This window comes from Pipistrellus hanaki (assembly GCF_964339955.1).
Source record: "Pipistrellus hanaki genome assembly, chromosome: 18".
Lineage (NCBI taxonomy): Eukaryota > Metazoa > Chordata > Mammalia > Chiroptera > Vespertilionidae > Pipistrellus > Pipistrellus hanaki.
The window spans coordinates 18,662,843-18,676,282 of NC_140520.1; the positions used below are offsets into that span (position 1 = coordinate 18,662,843).

The window sequence follows — 13,440 nt, forward strand, 5'->3', positions numbered from 1 at the left end:
GTCCTCTGTGGAAGTTACCTTTGGTAATAGCAAAGTAAAGGTCAGAAAGACCATCTCTGGCAGCCCAGAATGTTAATAGGATGGTGGGAAGGCAGAGGGATGGGTGGTAGGGAGGAAGGCTTACCGGTGGGACTAAGGACAGGAAGATGCTATTCTAGGTTTTCCTCCTTTGGAGTCATCCTGTTCCTACAAAAAGTGTGTAGTTTCCTCTCTGCCTAGACCCGATACTGGTGAGTGGACCAGCTCAGTGGTGGGTGAATGGCAAATCCAGTGCAGAACCGTGTGACCATGTGGTGCCAGCTTGCCTGGTGTTGGGAACCAGCAGGTCTTCCAAATACCTTGCCCAACATCCCACCCAGCCCTTCAACCCAAGCCATTCCACTAGGGGCAGGCTTCTCCAGAACAGGTGAGCTAGTCCTTAGCTATGGCTCTTCTTACAGGGATTTTCATACCATATAGACAAAGAAGATTTCACTTGATATAAGGCAATGCTCAGCCTTCCACTTCAGTCTGGCAACTCACCACTCACTCACTCACTCACTCAACTCAGCCCTTAATGCCCACCTACTGGGGAACACAGGCCCTTGTATAACTGCCAGAACTTGGGGATTATGGAAACTTGTTTCCTCTTGTCTGCATCCTTGTGGCAGTGATTGAGGCTTACACACTGTGAGTTCCGATTGTTCCTTGAGTATTTGTTAAATAAAAAAATAAGTGAATGAGTAAGTTGGATGAATCCTAGTCCAGCAGGTGACTAGCTGTGTTACTTTGAATAAGTCATTTAAGCTCACTGGTCTTGGCTTTCTCATTTATAATACAAGGGTCCTACAATCTCAAGGCTAAACAATTTGTTTTGCCTCAGGTTCACATTCAGAGGAGAAGGTAGATCACCAAAATATGCTGTTTAAAGTAATTGCTTTTAAGATTGATGTCATCTAAAGGGATTTAACTCTATTTTCTGCAGTCTATTGGCATGCCCTCACAGGAGACACAGGGGCACCAAACTGGAGTCTGGGGACTTAAGGGTTAAAATCCTGTTTGGGCTACTCAACAGTGTGGAACCTTGGGAAAGTGATAGTAGTGAGATTCATCTCAGAGAGTTACTGTGAAGGTGAAAAAGAATGATATTAGAGGATGAACTTGGAAAACTGTTGTTTCTACCCTTGTCATGGTCTTGTGTCCCATTTATGTACTGTGTCTATCATTGCCCATTGGTCTTTGCAAGTATATCCCTTTCTCTCAATTCCCTCCCCATCCCACTCCTACTCATCCTTCAAGACCAATGTCTGCATCTGGCTCACCTCCTCCATGAAGCCTTCTTTGACTAATTTAAGTTACAATATCTCTCTCATCTCTCAGATTTCAAGTCAGTATCATACCAGCTCTCACTTGCCCCTTCTTTTTCTCAGAGTACCTTTCCCTCCCTTCTCTTTATGTCCACTTTCTACTTAGCTTTAAGGACCAACTCAGTTGGTGTCTTCTCTGCTACTTCTTCCCTTGTTTTCTCTTTGTTTAGAACTATACTGTCCTCAGTAGCCATGCCACACTGCTTCTGCTAGACTTGAATGTGTATCAGTCAGTTGTTTATGTACCTACTCCCCACTACAGGTATAGATGAGGACTTGGAGGAGGGAAGTTGATTGTAATTTCCTGACAATATAGTATATAATGTGTATATCTTTGTGCTCACCCCTCCTCCCCTTAAAGCCTGAAACCTACCACTCATAAATTCTCTAATTTACTGAGTACCTGGTATGTACAACTGTATTAACAGCTGCTGACAATATGAGCTTACTTTGTGGAGCCTTTGGTGTGTGGAGGACCCAGACATTGTGAAATAGTCACAGCAAAGGATGGACTAGGGTGGCCTGCCTCCCTGCCGCTGAGCAGAGGTGACCAGAGCTTGGAGAGGGGGTGAGAGGTATCAGAGCAGACTTCGTGGAAGAACTTGGGGAAAGGCACACTATGAATATTTGATGAACTGCATGGAATTGAAATGGTGGCTGCTCAATAAATACTAGTTCATAGGTTGATTGATTGTGGGAAAAGCCTTAGAAGATCCTGAGAAGAAAAGGCCTCAAATCCCCATCGTTCTTATTACATAATTATTTCAGTGCATTTAAAGCTCCTCATTTTTTATCTTATACTTTAAACATCAGGGGAAAACTGATAGGCCAACTTTATGATATTTTAAAATGACTCTGATGTTTTGGAATATTACATGGCTATAAGACTTTATGTATATTTAATATACTTAGTAAAATATGCAGTAAGCCCATGGCTGATTTTCTCTAAGGACTTCTCAGTGCCGAGGTGGGACTTAAATGTTTAATACTAATAATAATACTCATTATTCATATTTCTCTAGTGCTTTTCATCTTAGGGATCCGTCAAGCCTGGCAGCACCATAGTGATTGGCTGCATCTGGGCTCACCAGAAGGCTGACGGCATCCACATCTGGTCTCCTGACTCCCTCCAGGGAGGGGAGGGTCCAGCTTAAAGGTGCAGCTTCCTCTACCTACGGTGAATTTTCTCTTCCCCGACACAAATTCTTTCTGGCTCCCTCTGAAGGACTGCCCCTGTGTAGAACTGTTGCTCCCAGCCATGCCCACAGATAGTCACTATCTTAGGACAAGGAAGAAAAGTGGTGCTAGGCTCTGAGGGTGGGGGAACACAAGCCATTTCTTTGGCTGGACACAGAGCCTGAGATGGGTGACTGGAGAGAGAGAAGGGCAAAGGGAGAGTCTCCCCTTATTATGTAAACCCACGCTCTGCCCTTCCTGCTCTAGGTCACGGAGACCAGGACCGGCCCTCTGGGCTGCAGCAACTACGACAATCTGGACTCTGTCAGTTCAGTCCTGGTGCAAAGTCCGGAGAACAGAGTGCAGTTACTCGGTAAGCTGCAGAGAGATGGTGTTCCACTCCTCACACCTGGTAAAACACATGGATCCCCAGGGAGTAAGGAAAAGTCCTAACGGACCCACCCATTTGCTCAAGCCCTTTTTAGACAAGAGTGGCCGAGAGTTCTGGGACTGGTGGTTAACAACTTTCCAACTTTCCATCATTCATTTAAGAAAACTTCTGACATGATTTGCCCCACATCCGAGACCAATGCCACTGGACACCCCAAATCCAAAAACACTGTCACTGTCCTACAGCAACAATGCATCCATCTTTATATCCCTTGACCTAGTTCAGCAATCTCCTTTGTTGCTTAAAGAATCTTCTGCTTTGTCTTGAGAACACACTGGGAACAGCTGGCCTTTATAGAATGGTTATGGGGCCACCATCTCTAGCTCAATTAAGAACTATACAAACTGTTGTACCACTGGTTACCCTGAAAGTAGTGCCCTGCTTTCTGTTATTAGTGGGCAATCTTCCTTGGGAGATCAAAGCTAGGAGGAACGGGTGAGAGGAATGGGATCCTGGACTGAAGATAGAGCAGCAAGCAGGAAAACGGGAAAGCCAGAGGAAAGGAAAACTCCGCTAGGTCAGGAGGCTGGAGGTGGGGCAGTCTCACTCCTGCTGTCTGTCCTCCAGGCACACAAACGAAGTCAGACAGAGCTGTTTGGTAGTGGGAAAAGTTCATTTTTCTTAAGACCTAACTGAATTGGTCTCTGCTTAAGATATTGTTGTCTCTGTATTATAAAATCAATAGCTCTCACCCAGGATCTACGATTACAAATTCCAGGCAACCTAAGTCAGATGCAACCCATAAATGCTTTAGGAATCAAGGAGTAGATAACAAAGAGGAGTAAAAGACTCCTTTATTTAGAGGCACCTAAGGCAGTTAGCATCCCTCTTCTCCTATGTCCCTGGGTGGGCTGGGTTGGTGTCTGGAAATTAGCAACCAGGGAAGTTCAGAATGTCTGGTGGTTCATTTGGAGTGGTTTATGCCATTTAATTTTATAGCCCATCTCTCATGCAGACATTGCTCCGGGCACTTATTTTATAGAAGTGGGAAATGTTATGATGAGGCAGAGGGAGGTGATAGGGGAGGTGAAAGGAGTGAACTTGTAGAGGGGTGGGTCTTGAGAGCATGCCTATGGACAGGGAGTGTGGGGAGGGCAGTTCTAAGGCCCCTGCAGGCACCACATCAAGAAAGGAAAATTCCGGAACAGTTCAGAAACAGGAGGGAGGCCTCAGACAAGAACACCAAACATCCACTGTGGCTGCAATTCTAACATATTTTGAATTGCTGAGACTGGGACACATACTTTGGGCTCTCTGATTTCCTGCCAAGGACAAGGTCAATGGTGTGAAAATAAACAGCTGGCAGACATTTGAGAAAAGGCGGTGCATCATATACAGAAATCCCTTTGTCCCTCATAGTGTGCCTAGCGGGAGAGTCTCCTGACACAAGATCTCATAGTGTGCCTAGTGGGGGAAGTTTCTTGCAGGTCTGACCTTGAACAAGTTCAGGCTGTGTCTCAAGGCATGTTTGTCCCTCATTCATTCCTTAATATGCTTCCAACAGCCACTTTGTGTGGCTTGAAACTAACTAGGAGTATCTTCTACTACTTACTGGTAAACAAATACCCACCACTGATGGGTGGGGAAACTGAAGCATTACAGCCAAGATCAGAGGATGCTAATTAGAAGAGCGCTGAGAGCCGTTTGCATGTATCCAGGCCTGACTGATCTTGGGTATTTACCACCATCCTATTTTCGAATCTCCTCAAGAGTTAAATTACATTGGGATGGAGTAGCCAGTCCTGGTGGGACAGGGCAGGGTCTGACAGCAAGCAGACTTTACTAGTACTGTGAGCTGGGCTGGTCACTGTGGTCACTGGGCTTGGATTCCCTCACCTCTAAGAGGCTCAGTTTGACCACAACTGTTACTTGCAATTGTATATGGAAAGTACTTGGGGTAGTTCCAGGCCACTATATACCCACAATACCTGTTCCTGCCTCCTCATCAGGGCCATCTCTGTCACTGGGGCTGGGGTAGGAGGCTCAGGAGGATCAGCATTCAGTAACATCCTAGGATGCCTGCTGCTAATCTCAGTGAAGCTAGAAACAGGATGGTTATCAGAGACAAAGCAAAAAGCCTATCAAGGCTTGATTCCTTCCCCATGAGAGCTGTAAGCTCTTCTTTTATCTGAAACATCTTCCTGTTTCCATCCTAGAAATGCTGATGGGTAGCCAATAAGCCCGTTCATATGATGTGCACGCTCTCAATTTGGCTGATATAAGAGGTTCAACTAAGCCTTGGGCTTTGATGATCCTCATTTGCATTTTCAGATCCTCCCCCATCTGTCACTGGGGCAGTGGCAACCCTCTCTCCCAACCAGCTCAGCAGGATCAGGCCCTGGGGTGACCGTTCTTGGGCCCAGGATGCACAAGGCAGCAGAACCCCAGCTGGGGCTGTTGCAGCCTGGGGTGAGGGGAACTGAGCCCCACTGGTTCCGCCTGGCGATTTCCTGGCATGTCCTTTCCCTAGGCCTGCAGGTACTGCTGCCTGAGTACCTGCGTGAGCGCTTCGTGGCTGCAGCGCTGAGCTACATTACATGCAGCTCAGAGGGCGAGCTCATCTGCAAGGAGAATGACTGCTGGTGCCAGTGCAGTCCCACCTTCCCCGAGTGCAACTGTCCTGATGCTGACATCCAGGCCATGGAGGACAGCCTGCTGCAGATCCAGGACTCCTGGGCCACTCATAACCGGCAGTTTGAGGAGTCAGGTGAGCAATCACCGGTCCCAGGTGTCCTTCCTGTCAATGGGAGGTGGCTGTGAGGTGTAGGGCAAGATCATGGGAACTCAACGCGGATCCTGACTCAGCCACCTCAAGCAGGTTCTATCACCACTCTGAGTCTCAAATCATTTCTTTCTCTTTTACACGCAAATGGGCATACTACATACCGAAGAGATGTGTTTGAAGAGTTTAGTAAGCTAATGAAATATAAGGGAGGCATAGGCTCTGTCTGTTTTGTATGCTATAGGTTCCACGGTGCCTAGAATAGTGCCTGCACATAAGGTGCACAATAAATGTTTGCTGAATGAGTCAAGTGAATAGAAAAGTTCTAAGAGAGCCAGCCATGCTATGTGTAACTAATATCAATGTAACCTGGAGACCTAGATTCTGAAGGACTTGGGTTGTGTTATAGTCTGTGTTCCCCAAATTCATATGTTGAAAATCTAATGCACTCAGTGATGGTATTAGGTGGTGGGACTTTGGGGAGTGATTAGGTCACGAATGGGATTAGTGCCCTTATAAAGGAGACCCAGAGAGATTTCTAACTCTTTCCACCACGTGAGGACACAGTGAGAAGTCAGCCATCTGCAGCCCTGAAGAGGGCTTTCACTAGAACTTGGCCATACTGCAACTCCAATCTCAGACTTCCAACATCTATTAGTTAGTAGAACTGTGAGAAATGAGTTTCAGTGGTTTGTAAGTCACCAAGTGGAATTTTATTGTAGCAGCCCAAAGAGACTAATTGTAAACACCCTGTTACTGCCCAGCTCTATAACCTCATGTTGGCCACACAGCTTCTCAATGACTCAGTTTCCTCATCTGTTAGAGGGAAAGTGATAATGACAATTAGATAGAAGGCTTAAAGGGATAATTTAGATAAAATAAATGTAAAAAGAACTCTGCACAATTCTATTCATACATTTCAATACTAATAAATGCTAGTTATATGGATATATTTAAAAGCATAATGTCAGATAAAACAGCAAGAGGAATAGATATAATATATACATGTTTATATATAATAATATATGTAATGCTATAATATAATGACCTATTAAATATAATACACATTTAATAGAACTTATATGGAGTTGAAGAACGTGCTAGTGAATACTTAATATTTTTATAAATACACTTGTAGAACACATAAAGATATGTGATAATGATAGAGAAAACATACAAGAGAGTACCCACATCTTGATGGAGAAGTGAGGAAGTTTGGGGTCTTCAAGTATATTTGCTTTGTCTTACTTCCCTAATATTAATCTGAAACCAATATGGCAAAGGGCCAAAAGCTTGTTAGTGGGCACATAGGAATTTATCCTGCTATTCTCCATACCCCTTTGTATACTTAAACCTTTTATTTAACAGAACAATGCACAGGATAGTTATAAGTTTCACTACAGGAGTGATTCTCCAGTTCTCTGCAGGGGATGCAGAACCAGATGCTTGAGAAGTCAGAATGAGCTGAGGCCCCTGTCATTACGAGTTCTAGGCAAGGCATTTAACAGCTAAGAAGTACATCCCACCCCAGGCCTCCAACCCCAGCTGCTACGGGTTACTGGGGATATTTGTTCTGTAACTTTTAAGTGTGCGGGAAAAGACTTTGAGCTTTCACTGCCATGAATTGCTGCTGCTGAGTAAACGAGGACTCTCTGGATCTCCATCAGGAGACTGGTGGCTGCAGGTCCCATTAAAGCAGATGTGGGCAGATCTCTGAGCATGAATTCAGAAAGCATGTTGTGACCAGGAAGCCTGGGGAACATCTCAGACTGGCAGTAGGAGCTGAGAATCAGAAAGCACATTGCTTCTGGATTAGCTACAGGAAAGAATGTGTATCTGACCAAGATTGGAAGCTGGAAAAAAAGGCAGTATATCCTAGAGTAAAAAAAAAAAAAAAAAAAAAGGATAGGGAGAGGGTAGCTGATCTCAGAGACTGAAAGGCTTTCAGTAAGATTTCTCAGCTGGTGCTCTATCCTCTCTGTGTCCCCATTGGCCAGTCAGTTCTGGGCCATGTACACCAGCCTCCAGAACTGCTATCAGCTGCTGGGAGCCAGCTTGAAAGTGCTGTTCACCCTTAAGAGTGCCACATTTTCCATAAGGGTGTTGAGGTGTCTTTGAAGATTGGCCTCAGACAGCGCTCTAATGACTTACAAGGAAGTAGAAAGGGGAAAAGAGATGTGCCCCAAGGTCATTGGCCCCTTGGGGATGACAGATTGGCTCTGAATGACTTACAAGGAAGTAGAAAGGAAAAAAGAGATGTCATTGGCCCCTTGGGGATGACAGAGATCTGTCTTGAAATTGAGAAGCATATTAAGGACAGGAAGGATGGGAAAGAATCCTGAAGCCACATTTTATGGTATATTAATTATTTCTCCATAAAGCTATTGAAAAATACACACAAAAAAAAGAGCCTGGGAGAGTGGCTGCGAAGCCTCCTTCTGTATGCAGTGACTCTGAAGGGCCAGGGAGCGCCCGCCTGCCCCTCCGGGGGCATGGACGAACCCCCTCAGCCCTGTCTGTGTCCTTGCCCACAGAGGAATTCCAAGCACTGCTGAAAAGGCTGCCTGAGGACAGGTTCCTGAACTCCACAGCCATCTCCCAGTTCTGGGCCATGGATGCTGGCCTCCAGCACCGCTACCAGCAGCTGGGATCCAGCTTGAAAGTATTGTTCAAGAAGATGCATCGGATCGTCAGCCGGCTCTTCAACCTCTGCAAACGCTGCCACCGGCAGCCTCGTTTCCGTCTGCCCAAGGAACGGTGAGCACCGCAGGCCCCAAAGCCAGTGCTTGGCACCTCCGCAACAGCTAAGGCCAGGGTGGACCCTCTGCTCAACCCGGGAGACCCAGGAATAGGGAGACACATACATGGCCTTTTAGATGTTCCTGTTATCTTGACCTACTCGTGTGTCATCAACTATGAGATGTACCTAAAGCCAGTGAGTGAAAAAAAGAGAGGCTAGTTGGACTTCTATATAAATGATAGTAGAATCAAATGCTATCCTAATAATACTCCTATCCTCACTTATTTCCATTTGGATAAGTCTTCTAGATAAGTCCTCTAGGGGATTCAAAGCTCATACACTAACTGTTTGGGATAGGAACTACACACATTGGATTATTATAAAGAGGTGACTCTCTGAGTCACAAGAGAAAAGAGAGCTGGGGTCCCGTGTCCTCGGGAACAGAGTGGGGCTGCATGTTAGGCACTCACTCATTCATCTGCTCATTGACTCATTTGTTCAACAAGTTTTTAAGTTCACATTGCATGTGCTTTGATTAAGCTGTGGAGGATATTTGGGAAGACTGAAAAAATATACAGAAACATAAAAACTGAAAAATTGCAACTATGTGGCAGCCACTTAAAGCCACTTCACTTCATGTTCATGGAGTATAAATAAAAAAAAAACATGGTCTAGTAGAAGCAAAGGCCAAAGAGGAAAGCCACCATGGGGAAGGAGGAGTGGCCAGGCTGTAAGGGAGGAGATGGAAAGGTGGGTACATGTGAGGGGGCATTCCAGGAGAGGGAGCTGCCCTGGCAACAACCCAGAAGCGCCACTCTACCTGAGGCACAGGTGGGAAGGAAGAGGAGGGGGAATGCGGGCCAGCGAGGGTTTTGCAGACCAATTAATTTCTTTTTCAACAAATAATTATCAAATATTTACCGTGCACTGGGAACAATTCTAGCTCCTAAGAACATGTTGGCGAAAAACAGTGTCCCTGCTCTCATGGCATCTGTAAGGAAGCTGTCTATGAACAAGTCAGCACCAAAGGAACACAATAATTTCCGATCCTGATCACTGCAGTGGGTTCACAGAAACAGGGTGATGAGACAGAGAGTGTCTGTGCATTTTTTCTGGAAGGGAAGTCATGGAAGACCTCTTTGGGGAGGCATTATTACACAGCTGACATTTTTAAAAGGAGCCATGTTAGGAAATTTCTATTCTTGGTGGAAGAGTGAGAGAAGCAGAGGCAACACAAAGAACAGCGACTAAGAAGGAGAGGGAGTTGGCAGGATGTTTGAAAGTGGAGAGCTGGCTGTGAGAAGATCTTCTTTAGGAGGCTGGAAACCTGATTTGACATAAAAGATGGGGCAGAGCTTCTGCAGGCTTTTGAGTGAGGCAGTGAGGCGGTACCTGGGAGGGATGAGCTTGGCGGATTCCACTTCAAGGTTGATGTCAAATATTTCTGGGGCAGATCTGTCAGAGACTGAGTCCCAGGCCCTAGTCAGTCTTCCCAAAGTGGCATAGTAGGGTTTCCATCTTTTAGAGAACGTGGGCCTTTAATTTCCTGATTGCTTTCCCTGTCTGCTGGTCACTATCCTAGTACCCTCAGGGAGGATGGCGGTGTGGTGTGCAGCTTCCTATGACTCTTGCTTCCCCTTTGTCTCCTCTCCCAAAGGTCCATGTCTTACTGGTGGAACCGAATCCAGTCCTTCCTCTACTGTGGAGAAAGCACCTTCCCTGGCACCTTCCTGGAGCAGAGCCACAGCTGCAGCTGCCCCTATGATCAATCTTCCTGCCAGGGCCCCATCCCATGTGCCTTGGGTGAAGGGTCTGCCTGTGCCCACTGTGCCCGGGACAACAGTACACGCTGTGGGGGCTGCAATCCAGGCTACGTGCTGATCCAAGGGCTGTGCCGGCCAGAGGTGGCTGAGTCCCTTGAGAATCTCCTGGGGCTGGAGACAGACCTGCAGGACCTGGAGTTGAAGTACCTGCTGCAGAAGTGGGACAGCCGCATTGAGGTGCACTCCATCTTCATCAGCAATGACATGCGCCTGGGCAGCTGGTTTGACCCGTCCTGGAGGAAGCGCATGCTGCTCACCCTGAAGAGCAACAAGTACAAGCCTGGGCTTGTGCATGTGATGCTGGCCCTGTCCCTGCAGATCTGCCTCACCAAGAATAGCACCCTGGAGCCCGTCATGGCCATCTACGTCAACCCCTTTGGAGGCAGCCACTCTGAGAGCTGGTTCATGCCCGTGAATGAGGCCCACTTCCCGGTCTGGGAAAGGACTAACGTGGACGCGGCTGCCCAGTGCCAGAACTGGACAATCACCTTGGGGAACAGGTGGAAGACCTTCTTTGAGACAGTCCATGTTTACTTACGGAGCCGAATCAAGTCCCTGGATGACAGCTCCAATGAGACTATCTACTATGAGCCCCTGGAGATGACAGACCCCTCCAAGAACTTGGGCTACATGAAAATCAACACCTTGCAGGTCTTCGGTTACAGCCTGCCCTTTGACCCAGACGCCATCCGGGACTTAATCCTCCAGTTGGATTACCCGTACACTCAAGGCTCCCAGGACTCTGCCCTCTTGCAGCTCATAGAGCTTAGGGACCGGGTTAACCAGCTATCTCCACCTGGCAAAGTCCGGCTGGACCTTTTCTCCTGCTTGCTCCGGCACCGGCTCAAGCTGGCAAACAATGAGGTGGGCAGGATCCAGTCCTCCCTGAGGGCTTTCAATTCCAAGCTGCCAAATGCTGTGGAGTATGAGACAGGCAAACTCTGTAGCTAATGGGGAGAGGAGGCCACTTCAGTGCTGGACAGGAAGGGGATCCATGCATTCAGGCACTCACCTTGGTGCCAACAAGGTGCTCCCTTGAGACTCTGCACCCAGCAGATGGGACCTCGGGGATTGGACTGACACAGACAGGAGAGAAAGAAGCAGTCACTGCACATGCCCACACCCCTCATGTGTGCACATGCAGGCAGACACACACACACGCACGCACACACACACACACACACACACGCACATGCTCCCTTGGGGAGGCTACAACTCAGCAGCCTCCTGTCTGTAAAGTCGGTGCTTTCTGAAATGAATGCAGTTGAAGGAGATGAGCCAAGGGAGAGATTAAGAAAAAGAACCAGCCAAATCATCAAACAAATCCTTAAAAGTTATTCTTATCATTCAAGGAAGCAAGAGGGTCAAAAAGGAAGGGTGGAGCTCCTGCTCTCTCTTAGTGGAGTCACTTTTGTATTCTTTTTAACCAGTTTTCTTGAAACAACGGTGTTTCGTGATTCCCACAATGGCTCCTACTTTTTGTACTCTGACTCTTCTGAGCCCTCCTAGATGCTGACTGCTCCCCAAGGCGGCTCCTTTAAGAAACAGAGGAAGTGACATCAACTGAGGACTCTCAGGGTGGGCAGGTGGCCTTGCTCCCACTTCACGTTCCTCCCTCCCCCTGGTCCCCTAGCTTCCTGGACTACCCCAGTTTTGGGGCCGGGCTTGTTCCCTGCCCCATCCTCCCCACCCCTGATTCAGCCAGAGCTCCCTTCCTATAGCTCCCAATCTGTCCAAGAAAGCAGCTGTCCAGTTAGAGAGACAATGTCTAGGAAAATGTTCTTTTTTAAAAACAAAAACAAAAATATTTATTTTGTGATTGTTTTTCCTTGTCAATCTGCTCCAGCCACATGAACATATGAGTAAAAAAATTAACTGATTTAATATATATTTTTAAAGACCTTTATTAGGGGGGAAATGAGAGGGAAAAGAGGCAGAAAGAGTATAGTTTCCTGGATTTTGTATTGCTCTATGGGTGACATGTGGGTGTCCTTAGATGGTAAATATTGCTGTGTGGGAGGCTGGTTGGCTAGTATATACACAAGTGAATGCATGCCTGTCTTGACTGGGTGTGAGGTGTGTGTGTGTGTGTGTGTGTGTGTGTGTGAGAGAGAGAGAGAGAGAGAGAGAGAGAGAGAGAGAGAGAGAGAGAGAATAAAGATTGGAATGAGATGGAGGCAGAATTCTCCCAGGTAACTATGTGGCTGCCCCTTTCCTTTTTCCCATGAGTGAGGACTAAGATGGGTCCTAAACTATCAGGAGAATGAAAGCCTTTGCTCTTTAGGGGAACTGCAGCCTTTATTTTGGGCAAATGCTGGCTAAATGGGGCACCTCTGACTGCTGCAGACATCAGGAGAATTTTCCACACTCCACAACTTAGTCTGGGACCGCCCTTTGAGGACACTGGGAAAGATGCAGACTTGGCATGAGTTTCCTCCTTCTGTCTGGTCACCACCTTCCCAGCCTGAAAAGCAGGTTTGACATACACCACACAGGGCAGTGTCTCTTCTCCCCTTAGTGCCTTCCCTAGGAGGTATGGGAATCTCTTCACAGCAAATCTTTTGAAAAACCATGTCTCTCTATCTGTTCTCCACATGCCCTGAGCACAATGTGTAGGCATAACAACCTACATTTTATTCAAGCAGAAGTCACCACATAAATACTAAGTACCTCATTCTGTACCTGTGGTACATCTCAGTTGATAAGAAATGAACTGGGAGACAATGAGAGGAAGGCTATGTCCATCTGCCCAAGAGCATCCATGTTTGTTATTACACATAGAAGAGTCCAGCATTATATTTAACCCCTGAACCATCTCTCAGTTCACGAGGACCTGAAATCCCAGGTAGATAAGGAGCCTAGGGCATTTCTTCTTTCACAACTCCCTAAAGTCTACTAGGGTAGGAATACAGAGTGATGGATGAACTAGGGACAAACAGTTATTACCTATTTCTAGTTCAGCCACTGCTGTCATGGGGTGGGAGGGTGTGTCTCAAGCTCTTTGTCAATAGGGCTATGGATGTACCAAGACTGCTTCTAGAAGGCAGATGGAAGAAAAGGATGAAATAAAGAATGGACAGGATTCCTTAAGGGGCTATTAAAGGCTTTAAACCATGAATTCAGCATAAAATGTCTCAAAAAGCTCGCCTAAGAAATGCCATAATAATAAAAGGATGCCCCTG

General features: G+C 46.7%; 1 protein-coding gene across 1 annotated transcript in view; it reads left to right on the forward strand.

Annotated features, from left to right (window-relative positions):
- BRINP2 (BMP/retinoic acid inducible neural specific 2) overlaps positions 1-12,142 on the forward strand; it is an 87,056-nt gene extending 74,914 nt beyond the window's left edge. The window contains exons 5-8 of the mRNA XM_084865757.1: positions 2,790-2,895; positions 5,444-5,680; positions 8,230-8,452; positions 10,093-12,142. Of these exons, the coding sequence (XP_084721883.1) occupies positions 2,790-2,895; positions 5,444-5,680; positions 8,230-8,452; positions 10,093-11,209 (1,683 nt within the window). The 3' untranslated portion in view covers positions 11,210-12,142. The remainder of the gene's footprint in view (positions 1-2,789; positions 2,896-5,443; positions 5,681-8,229; positions 8,453-10,092) is intronic.
- The last annotated feature ends 1,298 nt before the right edge of the window (positions 12,143-13,440 follow it).